This window comes from Limulus polyphemus, unplaced genomic scaffold, assembly GCF_000517525.1.
Source record: "Limulus polyphemus unplaced genomic scaffold, Limulus_polyphemus-2.1.2 Scaffold2713, whole genome shotgun sequence".
NCBI classification, from domain to species: domain Eukaryota; kingdom Metazoa; phylum Arthropoda; class Merostomata; order Xiphosura; family Limulidae; genus Limulus; species Limulus polyphemus.
This window is the reverse complement of record NW_013668323.1, coordinates 1-21007: the sequence shown is the minus strand read 5'-3', so window position 1 is coordinate 21007 and position 21007 is coordinate 1. Positions and strand designations below refer to the sequence as shown.

Genomic DNA, 21007 nt, shown 5'->3' with positions numbered 1-21007 from the left:
TATTTTAGAAAATACTAGTATACTAAAACACAGCCAAGACAGGTCACTTTGTAAAGACCAAAGGTTAGTTTTATATTATTGGATACGGTAACATGAGAGCACGGCGGAAAGGTCAATATAATAAAAGTAATAAATATATAATGTTATGGGATTTTATGCTATTTAGTCTAAACATTCATGTTATAATTTGTTGTCATACTAGAATGAAAGAAACATAATTTATATTTATTTCCTAATTTTTTATGTGATTATAATATTGGTCAAATCTTCCAAACCCATACAGAGATTTGTTAGTTAAAATAACAGATAAAATATAGTTTATTTTTAATAAACACTTGATAACTACCTAGACATTATAAAGATTTCGCATGTGAAATTTGAAAATTTTCTGATGCATAAAAGTATTTTTAATCTTAAAATGAAAATTACTTTGCATGTTGGATAGACAACATCCAAAAAGAAAAAATATGGCACGAGAAAAACATTGCTTAAAAAACCTTAAGATTTAATAAAAAATTGATATTTTGCATATGAAAGCATTGTAGTGTTTACTGATAATCTGCTAAAATTTGTGAACATGCGCTTACTAATTTAAAAGTTATAGCATGAAAACTATACCAAACACAAAATGATTATGAGGTCAGTCCCATGGACAGAGCCCATGCTGAAAGAGTTAATTTACCCTCCACTTATCTCGGAGATTTATGTCTTGCTCCTTTGCTTCAACACGATGTCTTTGACACCTCTCCTGGTGATATTGGGCTGTGGGTAACATCAGCCTGATAACAGTCCACCCTTTCAACTTTAGTGGCCCATTTGTCTCAACCAGTCTTTCATGCCACCTATTCCTGTTTCCCATCCTTTACCTGTTCTTTCAAATCCAAGTACTTCTTTTTGTTGAGGTCATCGCTGATGTATCACGTATCGTCCATTGTCAACAGTACTGGTGACTACCCGGTGGGTTTGAAGTCTGTGGGAGCTCGTTTATTGGATTTTCTTCTTTACTGGCTCCCTTTGTTGAGGATCAATGGGTGGCAAAGTTCTTTCTCCTCACCCCATTTCCTTTCCTCCTCAAGATCTTATGACTTGCCAGTGTCTATCAGAAGCAGTTCAGGTTTTGCTTTCACAACTGGCTGTCAGACAGGTTCACCATCCCTTGGATGGTTTTTACTCCCGTCTTTTTGTGGTCCCTAAGAAAACTGGGTATTGGCAACTGGTCATCAATTTGTCGTGCCTCAACTACCTCATTGCACTCCCCTAGTTCACTTTAGAATCCTTTCTCACCGTGAGATGGGCGTTTTCACCAGGATTATGGTCTACTTTTCAAAATAGGGTATCATGGTCACCCATTGCACTGTCCATGGTGGTGATGTTCCTTTGAACTCTCCAATGCATTCTCATCTCCCTTGTTCGAATGGAGTATGGGAGTCCTTGCCACTTTCCAGTTCCAAGCCGCTGGGGTGGTTGACCATGGAGGCAACCTCTTGAACAGGTTCCACGAACATTCCATTCAATCAAGAGTAGGTCAGTGGTGTTCTGCTGGTGTGGATGCGACGTGGCCTCCTGATACTATTTACACTATCACAAGCATTGATCCATCACCTTCCTGGATGATGTGACCTCCTTATACTATTTACGTATTCAACAATATCCACAACCACTGGAGTTGATCTGTCATTTTGTGGAGTTCATCCATCACCTTAATGGTTGACGTGGCATCCTGTTACACATTCCATATCACTTGAAGTTGATCCATCGCACATGCAGTTCACACTTCTTGATTGGAGCCCTCACACTACCTTTGCATGGGCGTCGGTTCCCAGTGTTGAGGTGTTGGATTCGAGTGAACCAATCAACACAAGTACCCAGGAATTAGAGAGGATATTAATCCCCAATTCTTGGGCTGTAATTGAAGACAGTATGATCTTCATCCTACCTTCACATGAATTTCGGTACCTCGTAGAGGAGGTTTTTTGTGTAGTTGACTTGCCCAGTTTGTTCCAACGAGCCCTAGCCACTCTACACTTCACCATTTCTGCCCGTTTGTTTTACAAATTATATATGAATGCCAATTGAATACCTGGTTCAGAAGTGGTGCGGTTCCCCTTCTCTGATCTCCAGTTCTTTTTCTCTCATGGACACGGGTATCCTTAAGATGCTTTCATAGGTGCTTCTGTTATTCCTTCGCACCAGTTGTTCCTCCTTCTCAATGTGGGATTCTAGCTAATCTTGTGAGAGGAGGTAAGTACAATATCAAATGTTATAATTTTCCTATACTGAAAATGTATTTGTGATAGGTACTTACCTCTGCTTACGCTTCCCACCATTCCTCCCTACTTCTCCAGTGCTCAGACCTTCTGTCAAACTTTGAAGTGAAGGTTTGGTAGAGGAGTGTAGAGTGAGTCACATGCATCACATTAGCTACTATGCTGCTATTGGTTAATAGATGATGCATGATGATTTGCAAGAGAAACATGTTGGAATTTAAAGGGGGAGCACAAGGCTTGTGGCATGCGTAAAGAAAATGTTTGGATATAAATGGCAGCGCAAAACAAGAATAGCTAATCTTGTGAGAAGAGGTACCTATCGGAAATACATTTTCAGTATAGGAAAAATTATAATGTTCAGTCCTCTTCAGGCTTTCTAAAAACTTATTATCCAGGTTACAATGCTTCCTGTTCTCTTTTACTAAACCTTTCCACTTGCAAATTCTATATTTTTTTTCCACTCTCACCTGATATTCCACTCATGTTTCATCCTTTCTAGAACAGTTTTGTTTTTGCAATATTATGCCACATTCTCTGTACCTAAATGTTTCCTACCAAATTACTTAAAATCCTTCTCCTTTCCTTTTCTTGGATATCAATTCCTTGGACTCAAATTTGCAATCTGGGAGACACCCTTTCTCAGTAACCAAATTTTCCAACTTCATACGTTCTTTATTACCTTCCTTTGTTACATTCCCCCTCTCCATCTCATGATGGGGGCACTCTATTTTTCATCTAATGAGTTTACATGGTGCATTTAAACCCTTCCATTCTCTTCCCAGGTGCCTTCAACTTCCTCTATAATTTCACCACTCACTTGGTTCCTTATTGTTGAGAACTCTTGAGTAGAGATACCGTACCTTCCCATGTCCATTTACCCACATTTATTTTGCCGTACTCCATCAAGAGCTCATTAGTTGTGTTACTAATTCCCTGGAATCTAGTGCTGAGACAATCTACCACTAGTCTTCCCTTTTCTCATTAATTTCAAGTTTGTCTCAATCTTACTTCTCCACATCTATCCCATGACCTCACCCACCCACTCTTCCCTGTTAAATTCCAGTTTTCCTGCCTACCACCTCATCCTGTCCTTCTTCCACCCAAAGTCCTGCCTATCATCCTAAGAGCAAGTGGCCATCTAGTCAGTTCAGATCCTGTGAGACTTCATCTGTACTAGTTTGTCCATTTGTGGGGTCATTCTAGTCTTAAACCATAATTTAGCCCTCCACCTTCTATCTAAATCATAGTCTTTCATCCCTCCTCAGTTCCGGTTTACCTTCAGTGTCTGGATGAGATGGTTTCAAACCTAGTGAAGAAGACATCCATAGAGTGAGTTTCTGACCCCTTTCTGGTTATTACTCTCTCCTATTAATTGCCCTAATAAAAAGATCAGGAACTAGCACAAATTCATTGACCTATCCTTCGTCACTTGTATTTTAGTTGTCACTCAATTTTGGAAAGAGAATTACTGCTCCTTTAGCCTTTCCAACCAGACTTATGGATGACCAAAGCAGATGAGTTGGACACATTCTCCATGCTTCTATAGCCTCTACATCACAACCTAATCTCAGGTTTGTCCACAGGGACAGTGTCTATCACTTCCATGTTCCTCCATTTGGAATAGCCTTAGCCCCATAAGTTTTCATTCACATTAAACATGTTCAAGGAATATGATTCACTTCTACTTGATCAACAGGCTTCTCCTCTCCCCTCCCCAAGTGAAATCTGCAAATAACACTTTACTTCTGCTTCACGGAGCTGCTCACTTGGAATGGTTCATCCAAATTTCCAACTCCTTCCTAGCCTGACCCAATGCCTTATTCACCTCTAGATACTTTTCAACTCTCCTGAATTGAACTCAACCTTATTCTCCCCAACTACTAGACCACATAAGTCTAGTCACCTAAGCCCACTCCTCTCCTTCTCCATCTGCACATTATGTTCTCTCTTTGGGGACTATGGCTTCTCTGGAACTTCTTATTCCACTTGGCCACACTCATATGCATCCTGTCCGGAGATCCACTGTCTTCACAGGTCCTCCTTCCTAACCATCTCCTGGAGGATCTTGCCTGGTGTCTGGACTGCTCAAATTCTACCACTGGCATTCCCTTAACCCATCCCAAACTCCACTCATCCATCACCAGGTGGGGAGTATCCATGTATACCTCCCAAGGCTTACTTACCTAAAATTTGCCAGGATGACAGAAAGTTCATGTACCATCTGCCCTCGAACAATCAGTGCCCACTGTGAGATGTGATGGTGCCCCAGACCATTAGAGTTTCACTTATGGTATTGCTGTGGAACATTCCATAGTTAAATTCAGACTGTACCCATTACATGGACATCATGGAAAATGCCAGCACAGCACAAGAGTTGTGCATCTACCCACTTCTCTGGCTATTGCTTGTTGGCCTTTAAAAATAGGGTTTTGCAGTTACCCATTGCACTGTCTCCAGTAAAAGACCTATCTTGTAGGTATCTGATGGGGATCCAGACACATTCTCTGGGTATGTCCTACAGAAATTCTCAAGTGGAGCCTGGGAGACCCTTGCCATTTACCAGCTCCCAGCCACTGGAGTGGTGGACCATGGAGAATCCCCACCAATTGGGACCTAAAGGGGCTAGAACATGCATCTCTCTATGGTGAAAAGTGGGACAAAGGTGTTTCCAGAGCGTTGTGTGGGTAATTCCATTTCATAGAGATGCATCACTATCTCCAAGTGGATTTTAGACACTTATCACAATACTCAGCTCTTATTTATATATATCTATTATATTTACAACTGCAATGGCATGAATCCTCAATATCTGATGACCAAGTAGATGATATTCTTTAGTATCCAACTGTGATGTATTGCTCACACACCCTATTTCCACAGCAGTTAAGGGGCCCATAGATTTTTGTGGTTGAATAGTGGTTATTTAAGTATCCATACTAATTTTGTCTAATACCATACCCTCCTCTTGTGACTGGCATGGGGGCCTGTAATGTCTGATGGTAGAGGAGCTGTGCATGGATAATTATCATAAGTGCCCTTCTCCCACAGTTGATTGTTGAGGAGTTGTGCATGCAAGGTACGTTTTGAATGAGCCTTAACTTCACTACACATAATGGATATCTGACAACTTTTGTGCGAGTACTCAGATGTTCATGTTCCTATTCCACATATCCTTACAACATGATTCGGGCTTTTCACCTCTCCTATTTCTAAACACGTGTCTTTCACAAGTGTACCCCAATAGATCCATTGCCATAGGGTGTGACACCCTATAGGCTTCCTTTGGATGCTTGCTGAAGGGAGCTCACCTAGATACATTTCACACCGGTCCCTCCATCTCAGTGTGGGATTCTAGCTTTCTGTATACAGAGGTGAGCAATCATAACAGAAATTAAAATTTTCCTTAATTGAAAATGTATTTCTGATAGATACACATTCCCACCCATCCTCCCCATTTTCCTGGTGCACCTTTATATGTTGTCTTGTCAAAGAATGAGGATTTTTGAGCATGATTGTAGAGGAAGTATTTGCAAAAGGAGATGTGTAACACTCTTCTTGGTAGAGTATTTTGCTGCATGATACGTCATCATGCAACAGCACAAGTTCACGGGTTTCATGTGAAATATAGATAAGAGTTTTCACATGGCTGGTGGCACACAGTTCTCTCAGGCAGATTAGTTCAAATTCAAGAGATAAATAGCTTTCTATGTACAGAGGTGAGTATCTATCAGAAATACATTTTCAATTAAGGAAAATGTTAACTTTACTGAAAATCTGCAGTAATGTTGAATCTGCATGAGGAACTATTACAGACTTATAAAATAAGTCTAAAATAAAACAATAATACTATTCTTCTTGATGCACGTGCTACACACAGTATTGTTGATCATTCCCACTGAAAAATATGGAAGGTTGTATCTTCGAGATATCATTATACAGTTCTTCCTATAGTTTCTGTACCATTATATAAATATATTTGTTATGTTCCTTTGCCTTTACTGTCTTTACAACTAGATGGGTATATTTATTATAATGCTCTGCATCTAATTTCATTGCCACTAGCTAGATATATTTACTGTTCTTCCTTAGTTTCTTTACCACTAGCTAGATACACTTATGTTGTTTTGCCTCTAGTTTCTTTACCATTAAATATTTGCATTTCTCGTGCAGTTCAACCTTTAAATTCTGTATCATTAGATACATTCATCATCATTTTCTGCCTTGCATATTTGTTTTACCACTGGATAATTGTGTCTGTAGATTTTATTTAACAACATATGTGTTTGTTATACAGCTTTATGTCTATAGTATTTACCACTAGATAAATGTGTGTTATATAATTCTACCTGTGTTATTTTCTTCTGTATAAATACATATGCTATATTGCTTTACATTTTTTTTATAACCATTAGATAAGTAGTATATATTTCATATCTGTAAAACTTTTAAACTTGTATAAAGCTGTACTTTAAAACATAGTATATCTGTTCAAGGTTGTGTGCTAAACAGCCAAAGCGTTTAACTTCTGCAGCATGGTCCAAATCGTATTATATGCTACTTTGAGTATGTAGGACTGCATCACGACTGTCATATGTCATAAATGTGTGTGTAATATCTTTTCCCTAATGATTTCAGTTATGTGTTAACCTAATAGATCAGGTTTTATTATTATGTTTGTTAGTTAAAACTTGTTCTGTCATAAGTTTATATTTACTATATGTGTATGTAATGTCTTTCTGTTACTTCTTCGTGCTGGTTTCAGTGGAGATATTTATGAAAGAGGAAGGGTTTCTGAAGTAAAGAACTCCACGTGACAGTTTATTCACTATGCTAACATATCAAAATAGTTAATATTTTGTATCTATTAAACTGAAATATATGGTGGCTCAATCTTTCACAGTCATTTGTTTGAAATGCCACAGTGTAACTGTATGACTAGAGATAACATTTGGAATCTTATTTGTTATTAGTCAGCTATATAGAGAATGTAAATTATGAGTATAGTTTTATTACTTTTAGGGATATTAGCATCTGCTTCCAGAGGGTAAGGACCTGCTGTAAAGTGTTATGGTTTTGTGTAGTTGTTTTATTTTTGTATATGTGATGCAGACAAATTTTGACTTTACACAATTAAAAAATACTTTTTTAATCAGGTCAATCCATGGTTCTTGCTAAAACCACTCTACATTTTTCATTGGTATTCATTCCTATTTAGGAGTATAATTCAAAATACAGAGCACTCCAAGTTATAACCTACAAATACATCATGTAATAGATATTTCCAAAACATACTTACCTCCTCTGACACTATAGCTATTTCTTGATCTCTGGGGTTTCTACTCTTTGCCCATCTAAGCATTGAAAATGCTTGCTACAGTCTTTTATAACCCACTTGAATGACCTTGGCAAATTCTAATTCTCTATCTAGGTACTGTAAATAAGCACCTGATTCAGATAATGTAATTGCTTTTTCTCGACAAAGCAACTGGCATGGTTTCTATAAACAGGAGTGTTGTGATTATTCATAATTTACTTTGCGACTTTGAATGTGGTTTGCATTACTACGGTTATATCTTCGTTTATATTTATAAATAACTTTTACAAAAAAATGTACCAACGGGTATTTATTACAAAGTTAATGTTTCTACTACGGAGGCCAACCAGACCTCTTCTCTTCCACCTCTGCTATCTGGTGTTTGTCAATGGCTAGGGTAGGGGCCACTCTCAGTCGAAGCTGTCCGTGATATTATTCGTTGCGAGATGGAGACATATATTAGGACCAAGAGTGTCTCTCTGGGGCATTCTGAGGCAGCTTTTGCAAATAACCCATGACTAGCTGAGGAGAATTTAGACTTGCTTTTTCCAGCTCCTTCTTTTACTAGGTCACCCTCAACAGAGGATCATTTTGATCAGCCACCTCCAGCCCCTTTTCTTCAGTTGGTTACTTGGGTTGGTGAGGTTTTGGGGGGTCTCTCCTATTGTATTTGACTCTACTCCTTCCTTGTTGGCAGAAAGGATAGCAAGTGATTATGTTATTTTTCTTCCATTTCCTAATATTGCTGTTCATGCTATTAGGTTTGCCCTTCAGTTACATGACAGGATAGGCATGCCTTGTCCCCCCCACGTTTATCGGAACAGCATGCTTTGGCTTATTACTGCCAGGAGGAGATATATTTGGATTATCAATGGATGGACCCCCTTTGGACCTGTGGGGAGTCTAGATTGAAACCTGTGATCACTTTAAACAGATCACAGTTTTCTCAGATTCATCTTACTCTCCATAAGACCATCTAGGCACCTACCAATTGGTATTACCTTATTATTATGGACTATCATGAGTAAAATTAAAGGGGTTCCTGCCCAACCCTGCCAATCTTCAGGTTGAATATATCGGGGTCAGATTGCTTTTAAAAATATAGGTAATTTGGTTCACCTCAGGACTCCCCAATGCATATTACCCCCCCCCCCCCCCGACTCTACTGGTGCAGCTCAGGAGTCCTTACCACCTCCACTTTCCAGTCACTGGGGTGGCGGACAGAGGCTTTTCCTCCAGAGTGTTTCATTGTATTCTTCCACTCTTGGAGAAGAGGGTGAAGTTGGGGACTCTACTACTCTGGTCCCTGGATGTTTTTCCCAGGTGTCAGTTGGAGTGGCACCAGCTTCCACGGGAGCATACTCGTAATTCCAGTTCAGATTTGACACGAAGCTGTCTGGTTGGAGGGTGCATGGCCCTTCTTTTTGATCAATGTCAGTTTTGTATATTGTTCATGGAAGGAGGTCCACTATCTCCTCATAATTCTGAATGCAAAGTTGTCCCATCCTAGGTCCTTGTTTGAGCTCAGGGGCAAGCAGAGAGTGAGGATGAATGTTCATAATTCCAGACTGGATGAGTTTTGCTCCTCTGGTTGAGTACGGCATACATGATCCCATTATTCCGAGCCTGCGGTCTTGCCTTTTGGACTTTTTCAGGTGGAGGAGAAAGTTTGTCGACTTTGATGTTGCTTACTTTCTCATCGTTTTCTCGGTGGTGCGAAATGCATCACCTGAGTTCCAGGTGAAAAGTATACCTGTTCTGGGTGTAGTGCGGTTCCCCCACTCTTGTACCATCTTTATCTTGGTACACTCCTGTTCTATTCAGACGTTTTCTGTATGGTTCATACCTGCACTGGTCCCTTCACCTTTTTAATGTGGGATTCTAGCTATAGTGTCAACATAGGTAAGTATGTTTTTAAGTTAACATTTTCCTAAACTGAAAATGTATTTCCAATAATACTTACCTCTACTGACACTCTCCTGCCCTGCCTCCCCACTAAAAGCCGGTTTATATCTCAAAAAGTGGTTACATTATCTGAATGAGATGCATATGTACAGTACCTAGATAGAGAGAGCATTGAAGTTAGTTGAGAATTTTGCAAATTAGAATTTGCCAAAGGCATATGAGTGGGATATAAAAGACTGGAGCAAGTGTTTTAAATGCTTAGATGGGTAAAGAGTGGAAACCCTGGAGGTTGAGAAATAGCTATAGTGTCAGTGGAGGTAAGTGTTATTGTAAATACATTTTCAGTTTAGGAAAATGTTAACTTACATCAGAGAATAAGTAAAATTAGAGGTGTATGAATAAGAAGTATGACATAAATATAATTAAACAAAGGGGATATAGTTATATAAAACAGATAAAGGAGAACAAAATGTTATCATCAACAAAAGTGATTATGAAAATGGGGACAGAAAATATGCATCACGAAGGTATTTATAAAGAAATTAAAACTAACTCGTATGAAAAATATCAGAGAATTGTCAAATGAAATTACAAATTAGCATAAGCCTTACACCTTACAAAAAATTATGTAACACAAACTAATTTTGTTGCACAAAGATTTCTTTAAAATATATAAAGTGATATTTTTCACCAATAGTTTCAAACATAGGAACTTCTTCTTGTAAAGTAGCCAAACTCATAGCTAATAATCCACATTTTGATAGTATATAAATTTTAAGTTCTTAATTTTAGAAGGCAACATTTCAAAAAATCCTGAATTTTTCCTAGTGTAAGAAATGAGACTTTTTTTTTCTCTAGATATCCCTTCTTCTCTAACTTATTCCCCACTCCTCCAGTAAGTACGCAATTTAACATAAATTGCTTACTATAATATTGTCATCACTCTGGAAAAAGCATAATTTACATAGCCTTCAATCTTGTTTGATTACAAATAGAAAATCAAACCCTTCTTGCCAAACCCTCTCCTTCAGGATTTGTTAATAATTCTCTCTTATGTTTAATACTATATTATTTATAACCAATAGAAAGCCAAGGTTTTCATCAATCAAATGATCTATTATATTACTTTGTTTTCTATACAGAGAATTGTCAGTTTCTCTTTTAGTACAAGCTTCGTTCCCATGGGAAACATATCGAATGTCTTGGATGAATTTGTATTGGTTCTTGTCACATAGTTAGAAAACCAAAAAAAGTTATGATAGTTATGGGACATTATCTGCTTTTTGCATGTTATTATTTTGTTCTTTGGTGCATTATTTATTTAAGTAAAAATTATTCAGTGCACTACTACCATTAGTATAAAGAACTAGGCTTAAGTGTCATCGACAGTCAACAGCAAAAAAAAAGAATGCTCAGGTAAGTACTTTATTTATTATTATAAAAGTAACTAGAATATAAAAATGGAAAACTCTTTAGGTTAGTTAACCCTATTGCCAAGGGTATCCTTTACTGCACATGTCATGAGGTTTTAGTGTCTTATATTTAAATGTTATTAAACTACTTTTTGTTTATGTTATACCATTTAGTATACCAATAAGTACAAAATTTAACATAAATTACTCACTATAAAATCCTCATTGCTCAGACAAACCAGAAAATTAACATGTGTATACTAAAAACCATTTTCAGTTATCTTGCCAGAATTTGTGTCATACTACATCCCAAACAGTAATTGCATTTTACATATATGGTCATAAATCTTTGAGATTATACACAAAGAATGAGGACTTAAACAATGAGTTACTAATCAAGTATGTAGCTGTGGATAAAAGAATTGAACCAAACATTATAGACAGAGTAGTTAAAAAGTTTAGGAAATCTTTAAGGAGAAATAGTAATATAATAGTACATTAAAGTCATTGTTAAAAGGGAATAAAAAGGAATTCTGTGTTATCATATATTAGGTTTTTAACATAAAATATTTCTGTTTTCTTAAACAACAGAAATGTTATATGATGTTCAAACCCATAAATAAAATTAGTCAAAAGTAAATAAGTTTAAAGTAATAACTGAAATTTATAAAATAGTATGCATTTGTGGCACTATTTGTGTTGGACAGACTACAACAACTTTGAAATACAGAGTAAAGAAACATAAAAGGTATATTAGAATTATAAAAATCCAATGCATACTTGTATTGGTTAGTACCATTATACTAGCACAACCCAGTATCTTAAAAAGTGAATCATTAGAAATGATAAATAACTTTAAAAAATGCAAAAAAAACTATTAAATAGAGATGAAAATCTAACCAGTTAAATTTTTAATAGGTGTTATGATATTTTATAGTAGTAGAATGGTGTAATATGAAGATTGGATGTAAATATGTATTATGTAATGTATCTTTAGGTTATAAATTATAGTACTCTGCTTATACAATCATACTCCTGAATAGGAAGGGATACCAATGAAATTTAGAGTTGTTTTAGTAAGGACCATGGATTGGTCTCAATAATTTTTTTTTTAATTATGTAAATAACATTGTCTGCAACTTAAAGGGGCATGAGCAGTTAATATAAGTACTTTTTTTAATTTGAAACTAAGATTTGCAGTAAAAAAATAGTTACCTGTTTCCTGCTGTTAATAATATGATAAAATAAAAGTGTCATTACAGTATTCCCATTCAAGGGCATCATTTACTGTTCTGCCATGTGTCCCGGATTCGGTGGGCATGATAAGATTTATGACCCAGTATTTTGTCATTTAGCACATCTGTAAGGTTTTGTGACCACTTAGAGTTATAACTAGATAATCTAAATTTTAGGATCTTTTGTGGCATTGTCTGTTTACGCATCAGTCTACTGATATTAGTATTTATGTTTGAAATTCATTTTCTATGCCTGTAGGAGTCAGTTAGATAATCCGAGGGAAACTTGAGATAATAGCTATTTAAAAGGAACATTGTTAGTATTTAGAAGTGTTAGGATACTAATGAAGGTGTGGTACTTTGTAGTAAAGCATGGTGCGGACAAGCAAACATGTGCTTTAAATCAGAAATTAAAGTATGCATATTACCTATCCTTGATTTACAGTTTTTAGTAATGGTTATTTTCAAGATATTAGAAAATCAAATTTTTGTATGTACTTATTTATAGCTTTAACAAGAAGTATTTGCAAGAATATAATGAAATCTTAGAATATTGGTTTGATTCTACATTTCATCCTAACAGTTTCACCCAATCCCAGCCTCCCAGAACTCTACATGGATCTCAGTCTCCAGACATCTCTCACTCTTTACAGTCATCTCATACATCTGTCAGCAGCACTCAGCTCCAAGGTAGCACTGCTGCTGAGAATAACAGTCTTTACTGGTCAACCAAATTCTAAACAAAATTTACTTAAAGTACCATCTTTATTGGTCAAGCTTCACCATAGTCTTGTATTTACTTGGTTTATCTTTTCACCATATTTTGTAATTGATTGAGTTTCAGATCATGTTTCATCTTATTTCTATTTTTCCTAGTCAACTAAATGTCATGAAAAATTGCCTTTATGGCTGATTAACTCCAGACAAGGTTTTGCATATTAACCAAGAATCTCTTTTAATTTATTCACAACTTTACTTTTCAGACATGTTTGAGTTTGTCTTCTCAGTTATAATATATCTTAACAGATCTGGTTTTACTATTATTTTCACATTTGTTAGTGAAAACTAGCTCTTTCCTAAATATATTTACTGTATGTGTATGTAATGTCTTGTTGACAGTTTTCCTTAATTATTTCAGTTGTGTTAACCTAATAGTTCAGGTTTTATTATTATTATGTTTGTTAGTGAAAACTTGTTCTGTTGTAAGTTTATATTTACTACATGTGTATGTAACGTCTTGTTGACAGTTTTCCTTAATTATTTCAGTTGTGTTAACCTAATAGATCAGGTTTTATTATTATTATGTTTGTTAGTGAAAACTTGTTCTGTTGTAAGTTTATATTTACTACATGTGTATGTAATGTCTTGCTGTTACTTCTTTATGGTGGTTTCAATGGAGATATTTGTGAAACAGGAAGGTTTCCTGAAGTAAAGAACTCTACAGGACAGTTTATTCACTATGCTAACATATCAAAATAGTTTACATTTTATATCTATTAAACAGAAATCTGTAGTGGCTAAATCTTTCATAGTCTTTTGTTGGAAATGCCACTGTGTAACTTTATAACTACAGATAACATTATTATTAATAATTGTAAAACTTTAAAGGCTTCAAAGTGTTTAAAGTGCCAAGTTTGTTGGAGTTTTCAAAAGCTGTGTTGTGTCGGTATTATAGATTTTCATTGGTGTTATATCATACTTTCCAATAAGTATTAAGTTGATTTATCAGTATGAGCATTCAGTTTTCTTCAACATATTCATCTTGGAGACAGTTTTATATATATATGTGTGTGTGTGTGTGTGTTTTGTGAACTTTTTAAATGAATCTCACTGATATACAGAATACTCACTGTATTATTTTCAACAATAAAATATTCATTCTGTTAGTTTGGCATGTATGGTTAAAAACATTTTATTATGCCTGAGGTTGTCATACATTATATCCATCTTGAGATGAGATTTTCATTCATTCATTGTCTCCACTTCCACTCCCTGAACCTTGTATCTAGGAATGAGTAAGTTTTGGTTTCAGTTTTCATCTTTACTACATTATATTTTGCAATTTGACATCATGGTTTAATACTCTTACTGCTGAAAAAAATTCACATAAGAGGAGTGCAAGATAAAAATAAAAGCAATTTATTTTATTTTATCTATATTAATATTTAAATAATTATTCATACACATATTCAGTACAAGATAACATGAATTATTTATATCAGTTTAAATGCTAAACCTTCATTGCTTACATTTAGCAATAAAATAGAATAATACTTTGAATAAGAAAGGTAGAACATTATCCAAAAACATATGACTGGAAGAAAATTAAAGCCCCTTTCATATAATTAAAGATATGGCCAACAGGTTAATGGTAAAAGAAAACATTAGAGAAAGTAGTACCTCACAACATTTAAAGAAAAACATTGTACAACACTCTATCATAAACCACTATCATGGTTCAAAATAGGTATTGCAAGGAATTGCACAAAACTCTAATAGAACTTTTGGGCAAAAAGCATTTTAACCCTCTTGCCACAGGCATTTTGTACTACACATGTCATGATGTTTTTGTGAGTCACATTCAAAATTTAATTACACTACTTTTTGTTCATGTTATACCAATTAATATAGCATAAAATCATAGCTGATAATCCATATTTTAATACTATATAAGTTTTAAGCTATTAATTTTATAAGGCAATATTTTAAAAAATCCTGAATTTCCCCTAGTGTGAGAGATGTGACATTTTTTCTCTAGGCATCCCATTTTCTCTAGTTTACTTACCACCCCTCCAAGAAGTCCAAAATTTAAACTAATTTACTCATTATAATGTTGTCATCACTCAGGCAAAGCATAATTTTTGTATCCTTCAATCTTGTGTGGTTATAGAGCCATAATATAGAAAATCAGACCTCTCTTGCCACACCCGTTATAGAGCCATAATATAGAAAATCAGACCTCTCTTGCCACACCCGTCTGTCATATCCTCTCTTTTGGGATTTGTCAATATTTCTCTCTTATGTTTAATACTATATTATTTATAACCAGTAGAAAGCTAAAACTTTTAATATATCAAATGACGTATTATATTATGTTGTTTTCTGTACAGAGAATTGTCTATTTCGCTGATATATCAAGCTTCATTCCACGGGAAACACATTGACAAGCTTGGATGAATTTGTATTGCATAGTTAGAAAGTCAGAAAAATTATGATAGTTGTGGAACATTGTCTGCTTCCTGCATGTTATTATTCTATGTTCTTTGGTGCATTATTTTATTCAATAGAAATTATTTTAGTGCACTACCACCATTAGTATAAAAAAAGTAGGCTTAGTTTCACCGAGAGTCAATAGCATAAAAATAGAAGGCCCAGGTAAGTACTTTATTTTTTGTTTTTATTTATTTATTTTTACTTATTTATTATTATAAAAGTAACTAAAATGTAAAAATAGGAAACTCTTTACAATAGTTCATTAGATTAGCTAAAATAAATAATAATAACAACATAGTAAAAAAATTCATGAGGCACACCTGAAAACAACTCATGGTAATGTAATTTGATAATGTAATGTGAGTCATACATTCCCAAAGTGATTTACAACTTATAATGGCACAAATAATAGTTAGACATGGTTCAAAAGGCAATAAAACAATAAAATGTATGTATAAATGGATGTATACTATTACAAGTTTAAAGCTACTTAGCATAAACAAATTTAGTTTCATGTTTCAATTTGGTCATTCTAGAAAGAGAAAAGCATAATTTAGATTTATTTCAATATTCTTGTTGATGGTTAGAGTTAGGGTTGAGAAAATAACAGATAAAATATAAAGTTTTACTGAAAAAAAACGTTTGAAATGTATTTAGGAGGTTTTAAAGATTATGCAAATGAATTTTGAGATGAATAAAAGTATTTTTAATCTTAACATAAAAATCATTTTGCACTCAGACTAGTAAAAAAAAAGACAATATATTCACAGACAAATCTTTAATAAAAGTACTTCACTGAAAAAGCTGTTTTTGTAATATTTATTGAAAGTCTGCCAAATTTTGTGAAGATACACATACTATATTAAAAGTTAGTAGTATCAAAACTATAATAAGTACATAGTCAATTCGACCGAGCTTGTGTTGAGGGAGTTAAACAATACAGATTCAGTTCAGACAACACTTTAAAATATTTACTATTGACTGCTAAGACTGTACTCATAATGTTTTATAAAAATGCACACAAAAAAGCATGTATGTTAGACTTACAAGAAAAAGAAAATTGCTCAAAATGGTCAGTTTGTAATTATTAATATTATTCTCTTGCCAGCCTACAACACAAAAGCTTGGTATATTGCACCCAGTCCTTATGTAGAATATTAAATAATGTACTACAAAGTTGGCAGAGGTATTTTCAGTTGGTTTGTTTCTTTCTATATTTTATACATAAGCTAAAAAACATCATAATTCCAGTGTAAATCATATTGTCATTACCCCTTGAAGTTAGCTTTCTTTAGAATATATGCCATTCCTTTAAAAAGCTTAGTTACATGGTAAAACAAGAATTACCAGTCAGTAATAGATGAACATTAGATGACTGTAACATGTACATACTCAATGTTTTATACACTATACAATCAGTGTCTTTAGGAAACCAACCCCTCTATTATGTATGAAGTAAACGAGTAAAAAAAATCACACATAATGTTAAATTTTATTACACACATTCATTGAATAATTACTTTAAGACACAAAGGTTTATTGAAAGTGATGTTTTAGGCATGCATCTTTTATATGAAAAGGCTGCTTTTCTACCAGTAAAATTTTATGTATACTTAGTAGGGGTTGTGTCTTAGTTTAGGCATATAAATGCTCACTATATTTTCAAAAAAATATCCAGCTGTAGCTTAACATTTACATCTCAAACTAATGCAATCAAATAGTCAATAGCTAGAATAAATAATCATGAACTGTATCACTAGCTACCAGCTATGTTTATTATCATTACAATGTATAAAGTTAGCTACCATATCAAGTTATCCTTTGTCCATAGTTGAGCATAAAAAAAAAAACCAGTAAACAAGACAAATGAAAATTTGGAAATTCAAAAACCTTCAAATAGGGATCACAAAAAAAAGGCTGGAGATACTGTGGACATTATTTACTCAAATTACAAATCCTTATTTTGACTCTACCAAATATAATTCTAGGTGACAATATGGAACCAAAATACAGGTTTGTAGTTTGAGTGAATAATGTGTACAGTATCTCCAGTCTTGTTTTCTTACATTTTTTCGATTCCTACTTGCAGGTTTTTAAATCCCAATTTTAATTATTAATCTTATTAAAAACTTAGAGTGATCCAACATAATATAATTTTTAACAAAATAAAACCATAAATAGCCTTATAAAATGGTTATGTAGGAAGATTAAAACAATAAAAAAGTATCTTCTCTTATAGCCATTTTATAAATTGATTTATTCAGTTTACTGTGAATTTTATGATTTTTATACATAAAACTAGTTGATATAAACATTGCTTTAAAATACTTACATCAGGGTTAATGGTAGGTTTTAAATGTGGGCAGATTTTATCTGTAAAAAAAAATTAACTTTAAAGTACATTTAGAAATAATGTCCTGATTATTAGTTTATGTTGTTTACTAGTTAAAGTATGTTGTAAATATTTCTCTACCAGATTGGAAATTTTGGGGAAATGTAGTTATGAAAATTTCTGATTTTGCAAATATTTTACAAGAATTATTCAAAACAACTTAACATTTTAGAAAAAGATAATTTTTATAGCATAAAATGCATAAACACACACCTCTGGTTTTTAATTTTTGTTTGTACTGAATGATTTATGAAATGATAATTACGAGAGTAACTTGGTAATAAGATGACAATTATACAGGAAACTTAAACAATGAGATGATAATCATCAGAGTTTCTTACTAATAAAGTATTAATCGTATGAGAAACTTAGTATAAAGATGGTAGCTATCACAGTAAATTACTTGGAGGATACAAGTTTATCAGGTGAATGTTTTGTAATCATAAGCCTAGCAACAGGAAGAAAATTTTGAGTTCTCTTTGTTAGTTGTTGACTTACCTTTAAGGTTGTTGTCATTTTTTAATATATTTTTCCATTTCATTGTGGGTGTTTCTCACTCCATTTAAAGAATAACCCCTTTTCTGTTATTTCTCCAAGTTTTTGTGGTTCCAGGCCAGGCATTTCTGTGTAGGTTCTTGGTACTTGACCACTTCATATTCTCCAGTTTTGTCTGGGCCAGCTAACCAGGAGATTACCACCATCGTGTTCTATCCTGTGTCTCGTCCACCTCCCATCATCACTTTGGGCCAGTGTCCTACCCATCTCTATTTGTTGCTCATGATGGTTTAGTCTCCTAAATACCATTGTGAAGGCAGGTCCATTTGTTGTTTTCTTTTGTCTTCAGAGTGATGATATGCTTGGTCCTCCCCATTTTCCACAGAGCCACCATCATTTTCTTCTTTTGCTTGGATATCACTGTTCATATCTTATCTCCATGTATCCTCACTGGCACCACACATTCATTGAATGGCTTTCTTTTTAGTCTTATTGGGATGGTTCTGCTTCTCATGATGTTATCCAGTCTCCCAAAAGCACACCAGCCAAGTTGAAGTCTCCTCTTGTCCTCGGCAATCATGTCCTTCTTGGCTGTGATGAGCTGGCCAAGGTATTTGTACTGGTTTGTGTCTTTAGTGACTGCTCCATCAACAGTCACATCTTGCTCAGTGACATACTCATTAAACATCATTTCTGTTTTGTTAAATATGTCTTGAAGATCTTGTGGATGCAAGAACAAATTGGAGAAATACAAAATATATTAGACTAGGAACAACACTGTAAATGTAGGAAAATCAGACAAGACCTAAAAGAAAAATGGAAGGTCAAATTTTAACTGAGATGAGTGGCTAGATACTAGTAAAATTTGGAACCATCTACTGAAATCAGAAAAAAACAGGATTAACAAACCACTAATCTAGCCAGTCACAATTAGAAAATTAAGAAGCTGTCCACCAAGTCATTGCTTTACAATAGCATAAAAACCCACAGTGAGAAAATGTTTTCCCATACTTAAAGAAGGACTCATCCTGGAGCCCAAAATGCTGTTACCAACAAACACAAGGCAGGAGTAGTTCACAAAAAACCTTTCTCAAATGTTGACCATATTGGCTAAAACTGCTTTCAGAGAAGAATCTTCTGTTGTACCAACGAACAAGACAATATAATCTGTAAACCTCAGGTTTGTTAGCCTCTATCCATCAGTATTGATGCTCTTATCTTACCAATTACTATTATGGAAGATAACATCCTCCACACAGCAAAAAATTTAACATCAGTGGAAATAATCAAATCAAATTCTTTGTCATTCAGATGTGAACACCTTGTAGTTGGTTGACAACTTGTAGATGGTCTGTTGGTATGAATTCAGCCTTTAACCCAGCTTTGACACATGGTTGATAAAAGTATAACTTAGATTCAATTCTATTGATTATCACTCTTGAGAATACCTTGTAAGTGGCTGATTGGAAGCTTATCCAAACCCAGTGTTTCTTAGCACTCTCTGCTCCTCCATCCAGCTGCTGCCTTGGCTTCATAGTTGCTGGAGACTGAGGACCATTGTGTTGTCGTATGCATGGATTAATATCAAAGATAGTGCCACACTTGGCCTGCAGATTGGTGAGTTGCAGTGGAGGAGTATTTTCCCATCCTGTTTGGAATTGACCTCCTCGGGTATGGGCTTTGTCCCATATTATTTTTATTAATGAGGGGAAGATTTAAAAGTTGAGTTTGTATGTGATCTTTACTTAAAGTTACTAATAAGATGGTAGATATTATATAGGTTGGTGTAAAATCTTTACATTACTTATATAATTTAGTTGCTCCTGTCATGAAACAGAATGAAATGATTTGTCTTTGTATAATTTTTACTTACCTGTAGCAGAAGAACTGTAAAAGAGTATGCAAGGTTTAAAATGTCTGTATACTCACAAAAATTATTTGGAGATTGACTTCTTAGGTGGATTTCTGTACTACTACCCACACAATCTCTTCCAAGTTTCCTGCGGGGTGGATTATCACAAAAACGGAATCTTTTAGCAATATTTTGATGACATTCCCAGGAAGACCACAGTCCCCATCCTCCATCAGCTGTTTGTATGTAAATAAAAACAGTATAGACGAATTAACTTATTCATAATATCTTAATTGATTATATCTAGTAACACAACATTGTGTTTACATACACCTTTAAAGTAACTCAGAACATCTATAAAATATTATATCAGTAAGAAAACACAGAATATATTTGCAGTGAAACAAAAGGTAATAAAGAAAATCTCCAGTTGTTTCACACAGTCATTTGCATGAGTAGCTTAACAGTATTTGTTTCTGAAAATTTTATGCCTCAGTTTGATACTTATCAACTTTAATTTTTTGTAAAAGAAATTGTATTAATCACACCGTTAGCTGTTGAGTGAATATTATTTATAAACAAGTTTAAAATCCATGTGAGATCAGCAGGTAGTATTATTTCAGAGGTAGCAATGAAGTGATCAGGTAAGAAACTTACTAAGATCATATACATACCACTCAAGAAATATGAATTTTAAAATAGGCAACTTTCCATGTGATATTTGTTGTTAACCCTTTTGAGATTGGTCATGGGCAAAAGGCCATGTCATCTCGTTTGTTGACTGGCATTCAAAACTTTATTGAACCACTAACTACTATTTCATGAATGTATGTCAGTAAGTTTGGTATCAAACTGTAGATTATAATTCAAATTTTAGTACTGTACAATACTCAATTTCTTAATTTAAAAGCAAATATTAAAA

The 21007-nt window shown here is 34.4% G+C and overlaps 1 protein-coding gene and 1 long non-coding RNA gene across 3 annotated transcripts in view; one reads left to right on the top strand and one right to left on the bottom strand.

The window, feature by feature from the left end:
- LOC106467704 (membrane protein FAM159A-like) overlaps positions 1–14019 on the top strand; it is a 76816-nt gene extending 62797 nt beyond the window's left edge. For both annotated transcript variants that reach the window (XM_013928082.2, XM_013928081.2), the window contains exon 7: positions 12717–14019. In XM_013928082.2, coding sequence (XP_013783536.1) covers positions 12717–12873 — 157 coding nt within the window. In that variant the 3' untranslated portion in view covers positions 12874–14019. The remainder of the gene's footprint in view (positions 1–12716) is intronic.
- An 8-nt stretch (positions 14020–14027) lies between these two features.
- LOC106467707 lies at positions 14028–20324 on the bottom strand. Its single transcript, XR_001291354.2, has 3 exons — positions 20163–20324; positions 17679–17719; positions 14028–14138 (listed from the first exon to the last, which is right to left on the bottom strand). It is a non-coding gene; the product is annotated as an uncharacterized LOC106467707 (long non-coding RNA).
- Positions 20325–21007: the final 683 nt, after the last annotated feature.